This window comes from Emydura macquarii, unplaced genomic scaffold (assembly GCF_026122565.2).
Source record: "Emydura macquarii macquarii isolate MOO-44397 ecotype Brisbane River unplaced genomic scaffold, CSIRO-AGI_Emac_v2 contig_1363, whole genome shotgun sequence".
In the NCBI taxonomy this organism is placed as follows: Eukaryota; Metazoa; Chordata; order Testudines; family Chelidae; genus Emydura; species Emydura macquarii.
Window position 1 is genome coordinate 19941971 of NW_027131500.1, and position 23365 is coordinate 19965335.

At 40.2% G+C, this 23365-nt stretch overlaps 2 protein-coding genes across 2 annotated transcripts in view; one reads left to right on the forward strand and one right to left on the reverse strand.

Moving 5' to 3' along the window:
* The window catches only part of TLR2 (toll like receptor 2), a 147314-nt gene that overhangs the window by 110750 nt on the left and 13199 nt on the right, over nucleotides 1-23365 (reverse strand). The gene's annotated exons all lie outside the window — the stretch shown is intronic.
* RNF175 (ring finger protein 175) lies at nucleotides 829-21939 on the forward strand. The gene is given in 7 exon segments (XM_067551589.1): nucleotides 829-1150; nucleotides 2486-2556; nucleotides 3057-3191; nucleotides 15535-15683; nucleotides 16402-16523; nucleotides 17991-18097; nucleotides 21928-21939. Coding segments are annotated over 7 exon segments (918 nt in total).

The following is a 23365-nucleotide window of genomic DNA, read 5'->3' on the forward strand; positions in this document are numbered from 1 at the left end:
AGTGGTAGAAGAGTAAAGGGTTAAGGCAAAATATACTTTTTGCCTTGTACATTTCTGCTTTATTTAGTGGTAAATCCTGCAATCTGACATGGGACATTGTGTTGAATGGCCAGTATATTTGTACTAGAGAAGTAAATGTGTAAATAAAAGTAAATCACCAATATTTAAAAAATGTTAATACTACTACTGAAGAAACAAGAAACTGACCCAAGAAACAGCTGTGTGTGTGTAACTGGAAAGCTTGTCTCTCTCACCAACAGACATTGTGCTAATAAAAGTTACCACCTCATAGCTCATTCAGAATGCAAAGTTACTGGAAAAATCCTCCACTCCAAGTATCATGCACATGTTCATGTAGAATCAAAAGCTAGCAATAGAAACACCAATACACATTCATTTTAAAATACAGTGTATTTGTCTCTTGTATTTTGCTACTCTAAAAACATAACCACACACACACAAAAAAACCTGGGGCTAAGGGGGGGGGTGATGATAACCTTCTCCAAAGGCTTCATATATATATATATAGAGAGAGAGAGAGAGAGCTAATGCATATATTTGCACACACAAATGTTACATGTACATACCTGTTTGCATGCACTAAACTGTCCTCCTGGTTGCAGAGATGACATATGCAATCAAACTGCACCATGAATGGGCCATTCATTACCCAATTTGCATATGCAAACTGTATTGCAACACACTTGCAGTCACCCGTCTTGCGTATGCAGATTGTGCTGCTGCTGGGTTAGCTGTTACCCGATTGCACGCTATGGGGCTCTCCTGTCCCTGCAACTAGGGGTGGATCAAGGCCAAATTTAGGCCCCGATGCAAGCTAAGCAGGGCTCAACCAAGGCTCAAGGCCTTCCATTTCTGAAAACGGGCCCTTCAATGCTGCCACTTTCCTCGAGCCTCAGCCCTGCCTTCCCACAGCTGCTAGTGCCCTTCTCCTTGATGCCAGCGGACTCCTCAGTGCTGGCCCCCAGCCTGCCAGCCATCCAGCCCAGGCCTGGCCGATCAGCCGGGCAGGGAGATGCTGCAGCTGGTGCAGCCGCTCACAGGCGGTCACGGCTTCCAGTCCCCGGGGAAGAGCTGGGTCATGGCCCTGGCCGCAGCGCAGATCCCAGGGCCCCGGGCCCAGCACTAACAGGTAGCGGCGGCTGGAGCAGCCACGCCGGGGGCCCCTGTTCTGACTCGCCCCCTCCTGGAAGGGGATGTGCGCGGTGGGGGTGGTATCCTCAGGGCTGGACCTGCACCCCGAACCCACCCGCATCGAAGTCAGTGTGGCCAAATCAGAGCCAGGTTTCTCGGTGAGATCGTTGATTGAGGCTGTGGGGAGGAGGACGGTCATTGTATAAAGGGGGGCTGGGAGGTTAGGTGTTATATTGGGAGCAGGGTTTTGTATCAACTGAGGGTGACGGCTTTAGCAGGTTGGGGGGGGGGAAATCATATCAGCATGTGGAAGTTGTACGAATATGGGGGGAAATCAGGTTCTTGGGTGGGCTGTATCAATTCACTGTCATTTGTCATTGTTATTAATGTCACTTTATTAGCATTTTAAAGTGGTGTAAAGAGAAACCAAACTCCACCAGAGAAATTGAACTCGATGTCTTTTTGCTTTAGCGATTATTTGCAGTTTCACCTGCCTGTCCTTAAACGTAAACCAGATCTGCAACCCGTTCTTACCCTCAGGAGCACTTACTTGCCCAAAGTAATATCGCAGGCTTTACTCTGCAGCTTCTACTCACATCTGAGCCCAAAATCACAACCCTTTCATAAACAAATCAGAAGCAAGAAGTAAAATCTACAGATAAGAAGAAAACCAATGAATAATTCCTTAGGCTTCAGGGGTATCACAAATTGATAAGCTAGATGAGGGTGATTTTAACAAATAGAGGTAATGGGTTTGATCCTGCAATAATAACAATAATAATAAATAATAATAATAATAATAAATATTTCTTTATCAGGTTTAAAAAATCAGATTTAAAAAAAATTACAGCAGAGCAAAGATACAGAGAAAGGGATTGTGTTCCATGGCCATTTCCCCTTTTTCCTTCCATCACAATAGATTTTAAGCTACCCTTATATCTAGCTGTATGCCTCCGCACTGCAACTATTTTAGACCCTCATCAGTCCAGCATGCCTCCAGGTGAAATAGAATGAGCATCTTCCTTTGTCAGTTTGTCCTGTAAATTATCCAGCAGGGGGCACTCTAAGAGCAGTGCACTTTACTGTATTTCTGGAAGGAAAACGCTAAGTGAATCACATTCACTGGCCACTTGAAAATATTTATAGCAAGTGTGGTGTCAATAAAATAGCAGAAGTGATTCTTTTCTTACGTCAGAACACAGGCATTTCATGTGTGGCAGAAACATATATATAGTCTCCCCAGCTGCAATTCAAAATGTGGTCTGACCATGAGTCACTCAGCAAAACTCTGCAATGCTATTTGACAAGTACCCCCCTATCATCTTTGTTAAAGTGATATACTGCATTATTTATGGAAGTCTGGAAGGTGTTTTGATTTTGGGGATTGCTAGAAAAATATTTCAGGTAGGTTTATAGGAGTGTGTGATTGTTCTTCTCAATCTTTTTAACTTTGTGGGAAACAATGTAATTAAGGGATATATTTCAAATGTTCATTTGGGGGTATTGTGTAGAATAAGCTGAACAGGGACACTTTGATAAGGCTGCATTTATGAGAAAGAAGAAGTGACTAAGATAGGTAGCTATACTGCAATCACTGTCACCTGTGATCTTATTTAGGTGTCCAGATAGAAACCTGTATCCCATGAAGGGCTGCACTACCCTTATACAGAAGGTGTATTCCTCCCAGGTCTGTGATTTGATAGCTTCCTGTGGAGTGACCAAAACAACACTGGCATATTGCATTGCAAACTACTGTAACACCTAATTCACTACCTCACTATTTTCTTTAGGTCTATCTGGACATTTCCAGCTAGCTACCTCCTAGCCTAACTTCTCACAGTCAAAAAAGTCCAATGGACTAGTGTGTACATTTAAATTGTATGCATTTTCTTTTCAAATTTCAGCATCAGAAGATGCATGCAAAGCACCATAGCCACAAATCTATGCATATGGAGATGGTTCTTATACTCATTGCAACCTTGGTGGTTGCACAGATTGTACTCGTTCAATGGAAGCAAAGGCACTGCAGGTCATACGATATAAGTAACCAGTCAAAAGACTGCTGGTTTAGCACCATAGCATCTCAAGACATCAGTCCTTCCGCATGCAAAGATTGTAAGTCAAGACTTCTCTTGAGGACTTAATGGCACTGCTGTGAATGGATGGAGATAATGAGCCAGCATTCTTGTTCTCCAGAAGAGTAGCTTTTACCATTCCATGAGGAAAAAAAGCAACCCGAATTTGATTTGCTCTATATACAAATTGGTGCTGAACTCAGGCATTGGTGAGTTAAAAAGACTTCAGGAAAAAACATTGTTTCAGAGGGCTGTGCTCTAATGGTCTAGTTCGGAATCTGTGGGATTTGATTATGAATTTCTCATGGTATAGGTCATATCTCCTTCGCTTCCCCTCCGCAAAGTCACCGTCCATGCCTAACTGAAGGGATGATGTAGAGAAGGATCCACTGAGAGTCTGAGGCCTTGATTGAGCAAGGTACTTTTGCACATGACTAACTAGGAAGGAAGGATGGTTCAGTGGTTAGGACACTAGCACAGGACTCAAGGTATTTAGGCTCCACCACAGTCTGCTTTGTGACCTGGGGCAATTCCCTTAGGCCCGGATCTTCAGTTAGTGGAAGTTAGCAGCCTTAATACCTTTGAGGATCTGGGCCTTAGGCTCTCTATGCCTCAGTTCCGCAACTGTGAAAAATGGACATAGTATCCTCCCTCACAGGGGCATGTGAGTAACTGCATTAAAAATTGTGAAGTGCTCTCATATTATGGAAATGAGGGCCATATAAGTGCCTTAGGCAGAACTTTAAGCATGTGAGCAGTTCCACTGAAGCCAATGAGTCTTTTGTAAGTAGCTCCTTCCCGTTGTGAATTCGTCCTAGGCAATGAACGATCCAGGCAATAGTCCTTAACAGTTTGTATACTGATAAGCTGAGTTTTGGCACCAAGGAGCTGACATGAGTAACCACTTCCTAAATCTTCCTTGATCTCTTTCCAACAGTTTACCAATTTTAGAGAGATTTTAAGTTTACTATGTTGAAAATCCCACAGTTTTTCCTCTCTTCCTGTATTGGTCGAGGGAGGTTAGAATTGCAGTTAATATGATTTACAGTAATTGCACTTTGATAGAAAAATATAGAAAGAGGCTGCTTCACCACTGCCTTACTTCAGTCTCATGCTGTTGTAATTCTGTTGATTTCAGTGGAGTTACAATGGCAAAAAATGGAATAGTGAAGTGGTGAATTAGTTCCTAAAAGTACACTTTACAAAATAAGGAACTGTAGTAAACTTTTAGTAATGGAAGGGGCTGTAAACATGAAAAGCCTTTAATGGGATTGCAAAAGCTGTAAGTCAGTGATGAATTTGGCTCCATGTCAGTAAAAACTCGACAGCGCTGAGCATTCATACCAATAGTATTTGTTGAAATCAGTTTCTCAGAGGTAGAGAAACTGCTGCCCCAGGAGTACAAATACACAGTTGAGTACTAAATATATTCTGAGTGTTCAGCTTTTATAATGGCCCTCTTGGCATGTGAAAATCTTTGGTCGTTCTAAGGAACGTGCATCTTGCGTTCTCTTTTCACTACTCTCCCTTACAATAGTTTAAAGTTATTCAGTGGTGCTGGACCACTCTGTCCATGTCCGAAAAATGCCAGTAGTATACTAGCTCCTGTTCTATGTCTTATGTTGCTTAGTAGGGTCTACTTTTTGAAGCTTTAGCCTCAGGCCTTTAAATCATGATTAAAAGTATATCTGGTTAGTAGGTGATGATTGTTACTGGACCTAATATTCATATGATCTATCTTAAAAATCACTTTATAGACGACGCAATTCAGCTATAAGCATTGATCAGGTTTTAATGAGGGGGTCTGGTTTTTTAAAAGTCCTACAACCTCAATCGGTGGCTTAGCAAAATTTGGGTATGTTTTTCTTAAGTGCTGAAGTATAGTGCTGTGGCAATGCTACAGGACTCTAGTTTTTGCAGTAATAAAGGAAACGCAGTGAAAAGCAGCAGAATCTCCTTTTACAAAAAACATCACACCAGAAGTTGAAGCTAATTTTGTACTTGTTTGTGGCAGTTCTGCTTCATGCTCTGCTTAGTGGAGAGAACCTGTGAGCATCTATTTTTACAAGGCTTTTAATGTTATTTGTATTGAGTCTCACACAGCAGATGGTGCAGAGCGGTGATTCAAAATTAGATAACTTCAGAGAATTTTTCATTTATATATCTTACAGGTTGTGAAAAAGAATAGCTCTACACCCATATGTCAAGTCCAGGCACATATTACCTAATTTTTAAATTGACCTCATCACTGGCCACAAATGTCCTTCTTAGGATATTTCTGTGACTCACAGAGAATCTGTGAGCTAACTTGAAAACAACATTTTAAAATGCTGGTGTATTAGACAACTACAGAACTTAACAGGAGATTTCATTCACACCACTGGTAAGCCCTTTTAATCTCATTACCTTAAAGAATTCATTTCCTCTTTAATTATAACTTTGCAACAATATTGAAATCAATTCCATCACTCTACATTTATACAAGTGTAATGAACAACAGAAGCTGAGCTACTTTATGGAGCACAATAATATGCAGGACAAGGATCAGGACATAAGAGTTTACTGACCAACTAGATTCTTGCACAAAATGATCTGAATGCTTAAACATTTCCTAATAAAACGTTTTAATCTGAAACCAATCACACACTGATTTACCAGATCAGAAACCTTTTTCATTTAGAAGCAGTGGCTGTGAAAGTACTTGCATTAATTACTTAATGAATTTGGCTAACACATACAAGGAGCTGCACATTTGGAGTTAAAAGCAAAACTAAACATATCACAAACTTAAATACAGATAGGTTTAGGCCTCTGCATCCCTACTTGATACATACACTGCCAGGTGGCAGTTATTAGGGTGCATTTATAGTAGTACCACTGTAATCTGATTTGGTGAGAGAGAGTTAACTAAATCCGATTTTAAAAAAATCAAAACCACACACTCATTAAAAAGCGAAAACTGCCCTCTTGTTGCTCATGTATTTTGCTTACTAGCTACCCAGCTTTTGACATCCACCTGGTGTCTGAGTAGCTTACTCACACTTTGTGTCTCATTCTGTGTGCAGATATAAGAGAATTAAACATTTTTGTTTCTAAGCTTGTGACAAAATGCTAACCTCTTAGGGAGTAAAAGAGATGGGGATGGAGTTAGATAAAGGAGCAGGCCATGCAGCCTTCCCCAGTAGAATAACAGAGGTATGGCTGAGGCTTGGAATTTTAGTCTGCTGACAAAAAGCACATTCAGGAGGTTGTTCTCGTGGTGGGGAAAAGGTGGGAACTGCTTTCTTCTATGTTTCCTTTCCCTAGGAGATTAGGAGATCAGAATACCATCACATATTGTGGCTTGGTTTTGCATAACCATTTGACACCAGTGTGTCTCTAGTATAAAGGCACTCTGTTGAAGAGGCTGTACCAAAGTCATCGTATTCTCTCCAATGTGCCTGCAAACGCTTTCTATCTTCTTTATTTTGAGTTGGATGTGTGTGTGTGTCCTCTACAGGATGTCTGTTTGACTCATTAATGAGCTCTAATGAGATCTTTGCATGATTGTAGTAGGTAGGAGGCAGACAAAGAGTTTGCGGGGCGGGGGAGGGGGGAGAATTGACAACCTACAAATTGTTTGGTAAACCTGCAAAAAAGGCCAAAGGAAGCATAAAAATCAAACCTGGAAGGAAAGGGTAGTGTGTCTAAAAAGAAAAATACCCAATACTTACTGAATGCAAGTGAAGTAGATACAACCTGCAGCTTCTAAAATGGGCTATGTAGGTTTATTCAGAATTTAGAGGGCTAGCAACTGAAAGAGGAACATGCTGGAAAAGGCTCCTGTATCAAAGGGCATTTGTCGAATTAAACCAGCCAAAATTCAGCTGTGGATAATTCTGGCAAGAGGGAAGAAATTGCCAACCACCAGATGGTCAGACGTAAAATAGTCTGGATGAGAGTCTGGAAAAAGTAATTGTGGTTTTGTTGATGCTGGAATAAATCTTAGTAGTCCTCTCTGGTAATTGTAGTACTTCTTGTAGATGCTAGTTGGCCAATAAGTATTAGCTCCCAAATTATGGAGATGCAGATTTATAGACTCTAAGGTCAGAAGGGACCAATATGATCATCTAGTCTGACCTCCTGCACAATGCAGGCCACAGAACCTCACCCACCCACTCCCATAATAAACCTCCAACCTATGACAGCTACTAAAGTCCTCAAATCATGGTTCAAAGACTTCAAGGTACAGAGAATCCACCAGCAAGTGAACCGTGCCTCATGCTACAGAGGAAGGCAAAAAACCCCTAGAGCCTTTGCCAATTTGCCCTGGGGGAAAATTTCTTCCTGACCCCAAATATGGTGATCAGTTAAACCTTGAGCATGTGGGCAAGACTCACCAGACAGACACCCAAAACAGAATTCTCTGTAATAACTCAGAACCCACCCCATCAAACATCCCATCACAGACCATTGGCATATCTACCACCAGTAGTCAAAGATCAATCAATTGCCAAACCAGGCTGTCCCATCATACCATCCCCTCCATAAATTTATCAAGCTCAGTTTTGAAGCCAGCTAGGTATTTTGCCCCCACTGCTCCCCTTGGAAGGCTGTTCTAGAACTTCACTTCTCTGATGTTTAGAAACCTATGTCTAATTTCAAGTCTAAACTTCCTAATGGTCAGTTTATATCCGTTTGTTCTTGTGCTGAATTTAAATAATTCCTCTCCCTCCCTGGTATTTATCCCTCTGATGTATTTATAAAGAACAATCATATCTCCCCTCAACCTTCTTTTGGTTAGGCTAAACAAGCCAACCTCTTTGAGTCTCCTCTCATAAGGCAGGTTTTCCATTCCATGGATCATCCTAGTAGCCCTTCTCTGCAACTGTTCCAGTCTGAATTCATCTTTCTTAAACATGGGGGATCAGAACAGTACACAGTATTCCAGATGAGGTCTCACCAGCGCCTTGTATAACGGTACTAACACCTCCCTATCTCTATTGGAAATACCTTGTCTGATACATCCTAGGACCACAGTAGCTTTTTTCACAGCCACATCACATTGGCGGCTCATAGTCATTCTGTGATCAACCAATACGCCCAGGCCCTTCTTCGCCTCTGTCACTTCTAACTGATGCATCCCCAGCTTATAGAAAAAATTTTGTTGTTAGTCTCTAAATGCATGACCTTGCACTTTCCATTATTAAATTTCATCCTATTTCTATTACTCCAATTTACAAGGTCATCCAGATCTTCCTGTATGATATCCTGATCCTTCTCTGTATTGGCAATATCTCCCAACTTTGTGTCGTCCACAAACTTTATTAGCACATTCCCACTTTTTGTGCCAAGGTCAGTAATAAAAAGGTGAAATAAGATTAGTCCCAAGACCGATCCCTGAGGATCTCCACTAGTAACCTCCCTCCAGCCTGACAGTTCACCTTTCAGTATGACCCATTATAGCCTCCCCTTTAACCTTACCACCTTTCAATTTTCACATTCAATTTTCACAACTTTCACAATTTTCACAATCCCCATCTTTTCCAATTTAACTAATAATTCCCCATGTGGAACCGTATCAAATGCCTTACTGAAATCTAGATTAGATTCCACTGCAATCCCCAAAAAATCTGTTATCTTCTCAAAAAAGTAGATCAGGTTGGTCTGGCACAATCTACCTTTCGTAAAGCCATGTTGTATTTTACCCCAATTACCGTTAACCTTGATGTCCTTAACTACTTTTTTTCAAAAATTTTTCCAAGACCTTGCATACTACTGAAGTCAAACTAACAGGTCTATAATTACCCGGATCACCTTTTTCCCTTTCTTAAAAATAGGAATTGTGTTAGCAATTCTATTTATACCGTACAGCCCCCGAGTTTACAGATTCATTAAAAATCCTTGCTAATGGACTTGCAATTTCATGTGCTAGTTCCTGTAATATCCTTGGATGGAGATTATCCCCTCCCTCTTTCCCCCAATTTAGTCCCATTAAGCTGATTGAGTTTGGCTTCTACCTCGGATGTGGTAATTTCTACTTCCATATCCTTATTCCCATTAGCCACCCTACCATTATCCCCAAGCTTATCAATAGCCTTATTAAAAACGGAGGCAAAGTATTTGTTTAAATATTTGACCATGCCTAGATTATCCTTAACCTCCACGCATCCTCAGTGCTTAGTGGTCCCACTTCTTCTTTCTTTGTTTTCTTCCTATTTATATGGCTATAGAACCTTTTACTATTGGTTTTAATTCCCTTTGCAAAGGCCAAAAGCCAAATAGAGTTGGACCTTCTCAATTTTTCTCTACATGTTCTGACCTCCAAGAAGTAGCTTTCCTTGCTGATCGCTCCCATCTTCCACTCCTTGTAGGCTTTCTGATTTCTCGTAATCACCTGTCTGAGATGCTTGCTCATCCAGCTTGGTCTACAACTCATTTTTTTCTCCCTTCCTTGGAATGCAAGCTTCAGATGGTTCCTGCAACTTTGACTTGAAGTAATTCCAAGCCTCCTCCACCGTTAGATCCATAATTAGATTCTTCAGTCCAGTCCACTTCCCCAACTAATTCCCTTCATTTTTTGAAGTTAGCCCTTTTGAAGTCAAAGACCCTAGTCACAGATCTATTTTTGTTTATCCTTCCATGTAGTTTGAACTGAATTACCTCATGGTTACTTGAACCAAGGTTGTCCCCTACAACCAGTTCTTCTATGAGGTCCTCACTACTCACCAATATCAAATCTAAAATGGCATCCCCTCTTGTTGGTTCAGTAACTGTTTGGTGAAGGAATTCATCAGCTATCACATCCAGGAAAATCTAGGCCCTATTATTACTATTAGCACTTGTCCTCCAGTCAATATCTTGGAAGTTAAAGTCTCCCATAATCACACAGTTCCCAGTAATATTTACTTCATTAAAAGCCTTAAAGAGGTCTCAATCCATGTTCAAATCAGATCCTGGTGGTCTGTAAAACACACCAAGCACTATTCTAGGGGAAACTCTAGTAGTTTTCTTCCCCAAGGTGATTTTTACCCAGACAGACTCTGTCTTATCAATTCCATCACTTTTAATTTATTTATAGTCTACCTCATCATAGATATACAATGCTACTCCACCACCTTTGCCTTTCCTAAACAGCACATACCCTTCAATACTTGTACACCAGTCGTGATTACTGTTCCACCATGTTTCTGTTATTCCTATAATATCTGGTTTCACTTCCTCTACCAGTAGCTCTAGTTCCTCTGTTTTGTTACTCAGGCTCCACGCATTGGTATATAAACATCTTAATTTTTAGCTGTTTAGCTTTGCTCACTTCCTTACCTGATTTGGCACCGTCATTCTACTGCCAATATCGCCTACTGAACTGATGTCTACACTGCTTCTATCTACCTACTATCTACCTGCCTCCTAATGTCCATTCTGCTCCCCACTGCTGTGTCTTTTCTTACTTCATTTTCCTCCCTCTCAATGCTAAAATCAGGCATGGAGATTACTTGGGCATCTCCCAAGCATCTCCCCCAACTCCCTAGTTTAAAGTTCTCTTAATCAGTTGTGCCAGCCTCTATCTCAGAAGTGCACTTCCTTCCCTACTCAGGTGAATCCATCCCAAGAGAGCAGTCCTCTGTCCATGAATGCCTCCCAGTGACAATACATCCCAAAGTCCTCCTTATAGCACCACTGACTGAGCCATCTGTTGATCATCAGAATCTTGTCATGCCTTTGTTGTCCTCCTCTAGGGACAGGGAGAATCCCACTGAAGATCTTCTGGGCCTCGATTCCCTTAAGAGTCTTCCTCAGCCTGATACATTCCAGTGAGAATCCAGCTATATCATTTGTACCCACATGAAGGACAATCAGTGGATTCTTTCCCTCTCCTGTTAGGATCTTCTTCAGCCTCAGGTCCACATCCCGTATCTTAGCACCCGAGAGACAGCACACCCTTCTGTTCTCCGGATCAGCTCTGGTTACAGGCCTGTTGTGCGATTCTCTGGCCTATCCCCCGTTCTTTCTGGCTGCAAGTCATCTCGTCTACTATTCTCCTTTGCAGTCCTCTGCAACTGTTCCTTTTTCCTCCTGGGACTCATATTTGGTGGTATCTCCATTGGCTCATCCACTCTTTGTATAGGACTAGCTGCTCTTCTCTTCTTCCTTGTCCTCCCACCTTCAGTAACCACCTGCTGTGCCCCTTCTTCATTTTCCAACTCCACACACCTGTTTCTGAGCTCTATTTCTCCTTCACTAGCCTGTCTTTTACTCTGCCATGTTCTTGCAGTCACATGCTTCCACTGGCCACGTTCCTTACCCAGCATTCTCCCCTCAGAGTTCGTTGGCCCTGCTTCCATCTGCAGGTCTGGGTTTTTCCCTTCAGCCTCCTCATTCCTTTGCTCCATCATCTGCTCGAACCCCTTTCTAAACTCAACCAGAGTTTCCACCTGCATCTCCAACCCTTGAATCTTCTCTTCCATCAGCTCTATGAGGCAGCACTTCATATAAACAAAGCTCTTTTGAGGTACCCCCTCCAGAATCATGTACATCCCGCAGCCTATTATGTTAAAATTTAAAGGCCACATACCTGATTTATTACTACTTTCATGCACGTTTTAAGTATTTGAATGCGTCTATATCAAAAGAAACTAAACATTTAGAAAACCCATTGATTTCCATTGCCAAGTTAGCACGTTCAGATAAGGTCATTTTATCACAATAAATCTAATTATTACACCGTTATTTTCTTTTATGTATGCATTTTTGACCATTTGCTTTAAGACAGAAGGACTTGCACAATTGATGCTTTTTTGCTGAATTTGTTTGTGGTCTTGTTTACTCATAACAGAAGAAAAATGATAATTTGCAGCAGAGGAGAAACGTAAGCTTAAAAAAAAATTTTCATTGTATGTTTGTCTCAGTTGTTGTTTCATCTGTATAATTGGAAAATGGAATGTTGTCTATGACATCAATGCTGACTTCACTTCCAGGTCTTTTTGAGCTCATTTAAAGTACAATAAATATGAAAAACACTTTATCTTTTAGCAGCAGTCTGATTTGCCAGGAAATTCCTCTTGCTCTGATATGTGGATATGGAAAATTTGGAATAATATGATCCAGATGCTAGAGTTGTCATTTACCAGCAATGCAGATGTGTTATTATATGAAGATGTCCAGATGCTGATCCTCCAGCATTACTAATATATTGCAGATGTACTAGGCCTTCTGCTTATGACTTGATTTCATATTTTTATATCCTTATTTACTTGATAGAACTTTCCTACATTTCTATTAAAATTTACAGTTTGACTGGTCTAGAACACAAAAAAGAATATCTTTAATAACTTTGACGATATGAGTTCTTTTTAGACTGAATTTTGGTGAAGGTATTCCATTAAAAATACTGTATTCTAATCAATCTCCTTATAGAATTTCCAAATTAAAACTCAAGGTGCAATTTTAAAATTGGTTAAGAAATGAATGTTTATAACGAACCAATAAGGTAGCAATGATTAACATTAAACCTCAGTTACAAATCTATGAGAAAAAGCTGCTTCTTCTCTGTAGCTGAAGGTCTGATAATTTAAGAGGCTGAACTGTAATTTTCGGTTCCGCTTTCAACAGTCAAAAAATAGCAGGTGACGATGTTAGAACTTTAGGATCATATTCTTCCTGGCCCTTACACAGATGCACAACGAGAAGGGACGGCAGCAAGAAGCCTCCTCCCACTGGCATGGCTTAGGTGAGGGCATGCCCCTGCAGTCTAAGAAATCCCTGAGAGTGAACAGTGCCCTACAGGAGGCAAGAAGGGATGGGCAAAATGCAGAGTTATGGCTGTGCTTTCTCACGTGCCAGCCACTGAAGAGGAGAATGTGCTGAACTGCATGAAGGAGTTCATGTAATAGTGTGTATGCTTGCTCCCCCTGCACACTGGGAAGCATTCTGTAGTCATTTTGCCTTCTTTTGAAGTATCAGCTGCTGCGGATTATGTGCTGATCCTTCACTATATTGTGTGACCTGGAGAGATTGCATTCACCCTGCCTGGTGTTCATAAAAGCACCAGAAGTGCAGACAGAGTAGACCAGATGCTCCAAACCTGTAGAACTCTCCACATAGCACACTCATGCAAAGGGAGAGGCATAGGCAAAATGTGTGAAAGCACATCCAGAGTTAACAGATGCCATGATGTCTGCCTGAGTCTTCAGAGAGTCTGATAAAAAGAGCTCTGGGTGCAGAGCTCTGAATACTGCTTCATTCATCTGAATGGGTTGTTACTCTGAAATCGTCTGCTATGGGATGGAGGAGCTGCCAGCACCATCCCAACAGAGGATTATGTGAGCTTGCCTTGATTAGGATAAAAGGTGTATTTTTAAAACACATTTTTAAATTCTAGTGTAGATGGTGCAAGAGATGAATGCTAGGGTTTGTCTTGATTGGGGGAAAAAGATTTGGTTTAGCTAATCCTGACATTATCTTGACCTCTTGTTCGAATCTACACATGCCTGAAGAAGAGTGGTGGTGACCCCCATCAGACAGCTCGTGTGGGAGACCTTTGTCACTATCATCTAATTAGGGTGACCAAATAGCAAGTGTGAAAAATTGGGATATGGGATGGGGGTAATAGGCACCTATATAAGACAAAGCCCCAAAAATCAGGCCTGTCCCTATAAAATTGGAACATCTGGTCACCCTGCACCTAACCACGGTCAAGGACAGAGTGCATGGGGTAGGACATTACAAGGGGCTGTGAGTTGGTATAGCCCAGATAGAATGCAAGATTAAGGCAGACATACCTCAAGTAAAAGGGAACAATTGTGTGTCAAATCATGACAGTGGACACAGGCAAACTAACTTTTGCCCAATTCTGGTTGCACCTACTCAAGTACGGAGTGATCATGGGGCAGAAAACTTACTCCTGATCCATTGTAGAATTGAAATTACCCACTAGAGGCAACTGGTAGTGCATGGAATGGGAGGATTTTGATGGATGAGTAGCTGCCTTTCCCACACCTGTGCAGCAGGCCTTGATCTCTGCAAGTGCAGGTCTTGGGCATGATTGGACCAATGTCTGAGCCAGAATTACTGTGTTCCTATTTTTTACATCTATTTATTTTAAATTACTTTTATGAAGGCCTTGATAATTAGATACTAATTGTTACAAAATATTGCTTGTTTAAGTTTTTTAGGGAAATTTTGTATTTCCTTTTTTTAAAAAGAAGCTCCAGTTTTTCTTAGAGGAAAGCCCAATTCTGCTTTCATTGGAGTCTATGGCAAAACACCGATAGACGTCAGATGGAACAAGACTGGGCACTACATGATTTCATTTTAGGTTTAAGAGATAAAATAACGCTCCTTCCTTCCCTCCCCCCAAAAAGGAAATTGTAAGCCTTTTATAGATAATATTTAGAGGTAGAAAGGGGGGGTTGTTTTTTAATTTATCCACATTCTAAATGAGTCTCTTTAGAGTTTATTTTATTTTAACCAACTTTATTATAAAGCGTACCAGTAAAGACTTAGGAGCTGACACTCAAACTTTACAAACACATATTAAAGTCAGTATAGCTTTATATTTACCACCATCAGGCTTTCCCAGTGCCAAATTCATTGTCAATTAATAGGAGTCCTGGAGAGTGCTGACATCGGAAGGCTGACTATTCAGTTGGTTTTAAATGTTTGCATACTGAAAAGGAGAGATGAGCAGGCATCAATTATTAAGTTTGACATCATTAATTTACAAAAAGATGAAAATGTTTAAGCCATTTGTTTGTGCTGTTGAGTGAGATTTTTAGAAGGTCATTGTCGGTGTTTTATGGTTGGTTTATTTGGAACTGAAATCAATGCCATGATTCTCGCTAGAGGCTTTTAAGAGTGACTCTAAAGCTTGTAAGCCAAATTCTTAACTGATGTAACTCCATTGACTTCAGAGAATTTGGCCCATGAACTTAAGTATCAGAGTCACTTTTAAATGTAAATTGATTTTTTTTTTTAAATCAGTTGATTTCAATGGTGTCACACCAGCAGCAGATTTGGCCTTTTGATTATGAGCCTGATTTCGTTTACTCCCGTTTTATAACAGTGTAGCTATTCGCTGAATTGGAACTCTTCCTGAGCTACAGTGCTGTAAGTGAGAGCAAAATCATCATCACTCTACGTTATTTATAACATGGCAGTGCCCAAATCAGTAACAGGGGCCCATTGTGCTAGGTGCTGTACGAATGACTCATTATATATTTTGTAGAGCTTTGTCAATATTCTGGATATATTTTAATTAAAGCAATAATGTAATACAGATTTCTAGGCTTTCAGAAGTTTTAAGTGACTTTCTGCATTTCTCTGATAGCTGGTAACCCTGCTGCAGTTGTGGGTTGTTCCTTTGTATTTCACCATCAAACTTTAATGCTGGCAATTTCTCTGCCTGTGGGGAATGTTCTCAGTTATTACTAGTTACATCATCTTCAGAGCTACCCGCAAACCCCCAAGAACACCGCGGTATGTATTCTTTAGGTCCTCCGTTTTTTTTGGGACAATTGAAGAGAGAATGTGGATATTGTTAAGGGGATATTTTGGTAGGAGTTGCAGTCATTTGCTGTTCACATTTCACGAAGTTTAGTAAATGGCACAAAGACCAATGAACATTTGTAGATTAAGACTCTGTAATAATCACATTGCTACATTTGAATAACATCTCAAAAAAGCAAGCTCCTTTTATTTAGGTGCCTAAATATGCTCTTGGTTGGTGCTTTTTATCCAACTTGACATATAAATAAGAAAGGATGGAAGTTTAAGTCATCACCGTATATGTGTATCTTAACTCCTATGTTCAACTATGGGCATCCCCCTTCAAACACTACTGTGCAATGAGTAGTTCCATTTGAGCACGATCATTTACTTCAAAGCAACAACGCAGGGCAGTAAGTACGAATGATCATTAGTCTTCTTTTGGAGGATCAGGTCCATGGTACTTTCTCGGCACCGTCATTGTTTGTTAATATGCAAGTGCGACTGTACACACATTTCTTGTGGTAAGCAAAGAGTTTCCTTCCAAATGGATTTTAATCCTAGAGAAAAACAGGACATTTTTAAATTGCTGATGAGCTTGAGCATTTCCTTTTGTTAGAAACTGCATTTGTAAAAAGATACGTAGCAGTCTAAGATATTGTAGAGATTTTGGAGGTCTTCAGTATGTTTCCTTTCTTCTGATCCACAGGTTGGTCTACAAGTGGTTTCTTCTTATCTAAAAACTGAGTAATGCAATTGGAATTGTGGGTTATTTAGCTATAATGTTTGCCATGTTTGGATTTAATTTATTCTTTCGATAGGTATCTTCTGGTAAAGTGGGATTGTGTGTCTTTCATCTCATGCCTGTTATGTAAGAATGTATAGAAACTTTGATGTTTGCAATGAAAATATTCAGTGCCAATTCTGAAGCAGTTATAAGAATTTCTGTGGAGGAACATTGGGAGTTCCTGTCTCCCACCTCCACAGCATGCCACTCCCCACAGTACTTGCAGCCACTAATGACTGGGGAACAAAAGAAACTTCTTTGGGTCTCCTTCCAGGATGTTATTGCACTCGGCCACCTCAATCTGTGAATGCAAATGATTAAAGAAACAGAGCAGTTTGTTCTTCTACAGTTGCTGATAAGAAAATAGTGTTTGTAGTACTGATTTATAGAAGGAAAAAATGAAATGAGGTGACTGTTTCGAAAAACTGCCTAAAGCATGACAGGTACTTCACAGGCAGAAGTGACTGAATAACCCTGATAGTGCCCATTTAATGTTTACATACACCATTGCTTTGGAGCCTGGGGAGCCCTGGAGATGAGACAAAAAAAAGGCTGGGGAATCTGCCAAAAAAGCAAAAAGAGTTGTGTTGTGTTTTATATATCTGCTGTTCCTTTATCTGTGTATGTATGATTCTAGTGTAAACTCAGCAGGACAGGAACCTGATGTACAGGGATCTATAAAGTACCTAATATAATTCTGGGTGCTATAAGTCACTGGTTCTCAACCAGAAGTACATGTACCCCTGGGGGTATGCAGAGGTCTTCCAGGGTGTATATCAACTCATCCTGATATTTGCCTAGTTTTACAACAGCCTACGTGAAAAGCACTAGCAAAGTTATTACAAACTAAAATATCGTACAGACAATTACATACCGCTCTATATACTATACACTGCAAATGTAAGTATAATATTTATATTCCAATTGATTTTATAATTATATAGTAAATATGAGAAAGCAAGTAGTTTTAGTAATCGTGTGCTGTAACACTTCTGTATTTTTATGTCTGATTTTGTAAGCAAGTAGTTTTTAAGTGAAGTGAAACTTGGGCATACGCAAGATAGCTCAGACTCCTAAAAAGAGTAAAGTAATTTAGCATTTATTTGAAAGACATCTTACAGTTTTACTAAGCATTGGGTGATTTTGTTGCTTCCTCAAAACAATAAAATGTCTGTGCCTAATTTATTTGTATGTTAAGGATCTTTCTCTTAGAAAAAAATGCCACGCTCTATAGTACCTCATTTAGGTAGGGTTAAGTGTCTATGAAGGTAATGGAAATTGTTCAGAGCATGCTTTTATGAGATTAATGTTGAGTGTCTTAAAGCTTATTACACCACAAATATGAAGTTGACTTTAAAGGAAATTGCAAACTGAGTTGTAGTGAGGAAAAACAAAAGCCAGAGCTATCAGGAGAAAAAAAATCGGTTTGATACTTTCTCTCTGTAGTTCTGTACAATAGCAAACACACCCATATGCTCTTTATATGGTTATATACAGAATCAAGACTGAAGATTCCGTGGATTTTGGTGTGATATTGCTCTTTTATGGACTCTATTATGGAGTGATGGGAAGAGATTTTGCAGAGATTTGTTTTGATTATATGTCTTCCACTATAGGGGTAAGTGCTGGTTTCATCACTTTGAGTGACAGATAGATGGACTAGGAATGAGTTCTTGAATCTAATTGTACCCCCATGCTTCTAGAAGAAAGGTCCCCCTCAGTACTCTTTCCAAAAGTTTAGCTAACCTTTTCTTAAAGACAACTTTTATTGTGCCATAGGCAAACTCTCCTACTTTCTAACTGAACTTACCCTCAAAAGCAATTTCTTAATACAGTATTATAACCAGTGAGTATGCAATGGTCTGAGTTAGGAGATGCAACCACTATATAACAATATAGAGGGCTGATTCAAACAAGAAGCAAAATATGGTTTCTCTCAGCCTAAGATCATATAAACTAAAGACCAAACAAGACGACTCATTGTCATAGGTGGGTCCTGCTTCTTAGTTCTCCAAAACCCAGTGAAAGAGTCTTAAAATCTTTCCCTTTTTACAGTTCTTGTCTTTCCTTCTTAATGAGGCAATTAGCCTTCACTAAGGAAACCTACATTGCTTGGTACATCATGCAATAGAAGCAGACACTTGCTGAAGTTCTCTTCTCAGCAAGAGGGGGGTTTTAATTCTCTCCATACCACATCCGTATCGAAGAGTATGTCTTCACTGAAGCTGAGGTTGAGAGGCTTGTGTAAGTACCTAAAATAAATAGCAATGTAGTGTGCACAATCAATAATAATTCAAATTATCTGTAGATAGATTCACAATGGTTCACAGAAGCACCTATTGTTCCTTGTTTATATTTGAAAGAATCTTTAACAATATGTCTGGCAAAAGATTTCATGAATTTTGCATCCGAGGTTGGTGCATTGTTGGCAAAAAAGCAGACTTGACCATACTGCAATGAGGAAGTTGATTTGAAGAAGTTGTTAAGTAACTTGTATCCTTTTTTTAATATGTCTGTATTTGACTTGAATTTTCTGAGTTGTATTCATTTGACTTTGCTAGTTTGTGTTATCATTCAGTGGAGAGAGTGGTGGTAGTAAAGTAAATAAAAATAAATATGGCAGATTAAAATAGCAGCAACAAAAGCAGCAGCAAATTTCTTTACTTCCTTCTTACTAATTAGTAAACAAGAGATTTTTCTGTCCTAGTTTCTCCGGAAGAAAGAACAATAGCCCAAGTTCTGCTGCTGCACTTGTGAAACCTACTCAAGTTGGAGCAAAAGTTGTCCTATTGACTTTTTCAGCCCATTACAACTCCCTTTGGGGGAGCAGTTTAAATTTTACTTTTAAACATTTTTATGAGAATATAATTCAAAATACAATAAGAAGTAATCTAGAACAGTGATACTCGGACCTCAGTAGGTCAGGAGCCAAATTAGCGATCGACAGAAGGGCCACAGTAGTGTGACTTCATTGGGGAAATTAGTAGGGGAAATATTTAGTGTTGTGGAAGGAAAAGTTTTATATACTCCATTTTTTGTATCCTACTTTTATACCAACTTCTATATTCTATTTTATATTAAAGCTTTTAAGACTCCATCTTGTATGCTAAATATTCCATCTTGGATTTTTAGTAGCTTGCTTAGCCTTGAAACAGGTACATTTTGCAGATGTTGCAGGTTTTTGCAGCTGTCAGTAGATAACAGGGCATTGCTAGCTAGCTCTAAGAGATAGTTGTTATAGTAACCTGGTGCCCTGTTCAATTAGCAGTATGAAGGAATTTCTCAGTATACCTTAATGAAGAAAAGGTTGAGCTAATGGAAATGTACCGTAATACGTCATCTTTTTCTTTGTTCTCTTTGTCTGAATTCTGTATAAAACTTAGTGATGTAAGTCTGTAAGGCAGAAGTCCTCGGGAGCCTTAGGGTGACCGACACTTCTCCGAGCTGCTCGTAATAAACTGCCTCAAAGAACTATGCACTCAAGTCTTTATTTAGGAGGGCCCTGAGCTTTCCTACGACAGTGTATATGTATATTATTCTCACAGCAAATAAGTTAATAACTTAGTGCAAGTTGATAACGTAATTGGTTAACAACATAGTAAGAGCATCCTGATTGATTAATAACTTAGAATGGTTAATAATTAAATCACGGTGTTTTAATATCATGTGCTGAAAGAGCTGCAGGAGACACATTAAAGAGCCACTTGCAGCTCACGAGCCACAGTCTGAGTATCACTGCTCTAGAAGAACCAAAGATCCATGTTTGAGTACATTAAACAAGTACTTTTCTTTGCTAATTGCTGGAGGAACTGATGTCAGACCTTCTCTCTTTTCACCTTTAAACAATCTTGGCAGCAGGTTTTCTCCACAGTAGATTAGGTGGGCGTGTACACATATTTTGTATGGGCAACTATTGGATTGGCTCTGTTATCTAGTGGCCTGGCAGCCAGTTGTTATAGGAATAGCCCAAATCATAAACTATTCATTGGGCTTAGAATAGGACTTGTGATTATAACCAGAATGCGAAGTATTGGATATTTAAATATGCAAAATAATATGTATATTCTGTCATTAATATTGTAAAAATATAATTAAAGACCTTAGGAGGTTGAACTCTGGTGTTCTTCTGCACTGCTTCACAAGACCCTCAGAGGGACCTGTTTTATGTTACCACAATATTACATTACTGGAACAGCATGAAATTAAAAACTTAAAGTGTGCATGGAAAAGGGCTCCTTAAAAGGACCACTTATGACAGGACAGTATTAGAAAAAGAAATGACTATTTTTCTCATTGTGATTATTTCGGATTTTTTTATATACATATATATGTATTTGTGCGCTAATAACTATGTCAGTAGCACCCACTGAGTGATGTTCAAATCAGAGTACTGAAAGTTGGACAGTCCTCCTGAGTGCCCCCTCCTGGCCTTCGGTGGTTCTGCAGCACCCTTCAGTTTCCCTTTCTCACAGGGCTCCTCAAAAATGACACCAATTCCATATAATTTTAAAACAGCCCCTTTCTGGAGGGGGATCCAGTTTAGCCCACACAGACATTAGTACTTCATACCAGCTTCACTCAGCTGGCCCCAGGTCCCACAGTTCGAACAGTTCTCTTTCCTGTAGTCAGGAGTCCCCCATTCCTCCTTCTCAGAGCTGAGTTCAGTCTCTCTCATTGAATCAGGAGTCCCCAACCCTCCTTCCTGAAGCTGGGTTATGATCTAAACAGTCCCTTTACTCCCTGCAGGAGTCAGTCTTGCCCCTTGTAGACTCACCTGCAACAGCTTCTTCAGGCCAGATGCAGCTTTCCAGGCTTCTGTCCTGCCTGGCACTCCTAGCCCTACCATACCAGTAACGCTCCAGCTCTTCACTCTCCCTCAGACCTCTCTCTTATATCCCTAGGCCTGGCCTCACTTAATCATGATCTCATTCATTAGTACTCATCCTCCCCATGTGGGGAGATGAGCTAAGCCTGTCACAGGTGGGACTGAGGCCTATTGCCCCTTAAGGGGCCCAGCCACTCTGAGGCACACAGCATTGGCTGATGAAATTAGGATTGGCTCATGAGACTTAAATGCAACACTAGAACTGAGGGAAATTTTACATGAAAAACCTTTCTTTGCTGGAAAAAAAAAAGCAGCTTCAGATCGACAGAAACAGTTCCGGAATTTGGATCGATTTTGGCTCATTGTTTAGCTCAGGAAAAGAAAAAACATTTGGAAATGTCAAAACGTTTCATTTGGGTATAGCCAAAACAAAACATCATAACGTTTTCATTGCAGAAAGAGGTTTGATTTTGGAATTTCCCTGTTTTATTTCAAGGTCTCTTTTTAAATGTTGGGGGGAAAAACCTAGAAAGTGAAATGAAACTTTTTTTGATGTTTCAGTTCACTGAAAATTGTGAAACAGTTTCCTTTTGGGTTGACCCAATGTGATTTCTCTTTTTCAGACCTGCACCTGAACCAAATAGTCAGTTATTCAGACAGTCTTAGCAGCACCCATTAATGTGATTATGTGGGGGACCATCCACAGCTGTCAGGAATAACTCAAGATTGCTTGTTCCCAAATGCAGCAAACATTAATCTGAGACTGTGTCTACACTGCCCTACAGTTTGGATTACAGGGGCGTGAACAGCAGTGTGTACAAAAATGCTGCGCTGTCACTCCCCTGAGTGGATGCTGTGGGCACAAACTAAAAGGTTCCTGTTTTGTATTAAGCTAGTCTTGTTTGAAGAGGACTAGGGGTTGTCTTTGACTGATTTATCCAGATCGATTCAGTGGAAATGAAAACCCGCTCAATCCATCCAGAAATTGATTTAATAAAACCACCTCCTCCAAAAGCATAGCACTTGCAATGACAGGTACGTAATTCCCGTCAGCGCAGTGTAGTGGAGACGGCATGCAGAAGAGGATTTAGGAAGTTGATGTAAGTTACACAAGCTACTTTATGTAGCTTGCATAACTCCCATCGACTACCACCGAATTTCCCCGTAAGTATAGACCAGGCCTAAGTTAATGTGAACAAGCAATCTTTTAGCTTGTGTACACAGTGCCAACACTGGGGAGTAACAGCGCAGCACTTTGGTATATGCTACTATTCACCCCCATAGTCCTGCAGAGCAGTGTAGACAAGCCCCATCTTTACCTCTAATCTCCAGAGGCACCTCTCTCCCCATTGTTTTTGCTGTAGTAGTGCTCACATCTTTAAAGAGCTGCTTGTCCTAAGTGTAACTCCCCTGGAGTCCATCATAAATTCTACATATAATCCCCTCACATGTATCCCTCCATTGATACAAGGGCATCAGAAATCACTGATAAGCTTTTGCATTAAGGTGCAAGTTCACTGAAGATGAGGTACAAATTGCTTCTTGGGATCTGATGAAGGTGGCAGTGAAAGCCTAGTGTTGGAATGCGATATTGATAGCATGATAGGATATGTGAAAGCTATAAGGACTGCAACTCTTCCCTTAACTTCTTATTTCCATGCTTTTCAAGTTCCATGCTTTTGAATTGGTGGGATGTGTCCTGGTTCGACCTTTACTGTCAGTAACTGAAGTTTTTATGTCTATTGCATTACATATCTTTTTACATTATAATTTTCCTACCCTCAAACTATCAAACTGGAAATATATATGTGTAGAAAGAGTGTGAAGATAAATCACACAGGTGGGGCTTATGTTTTGGTATGACAAACTGGCTTTGCTACAAGAATGTTCCACTGTTGTTGAAGACACTGCAGCCCTTTTACTTCTAAGGTCTGGTCTACATTGGGAATTTACAGCAGCATAGCTACAGCTCTTGAGTGTGAGAAAAATCTACACTCCCTGAGAGACGTAGCTATGCAGACTTAACCCCCCGCTGTTGACAGCACTAGCTCAATGGATGAA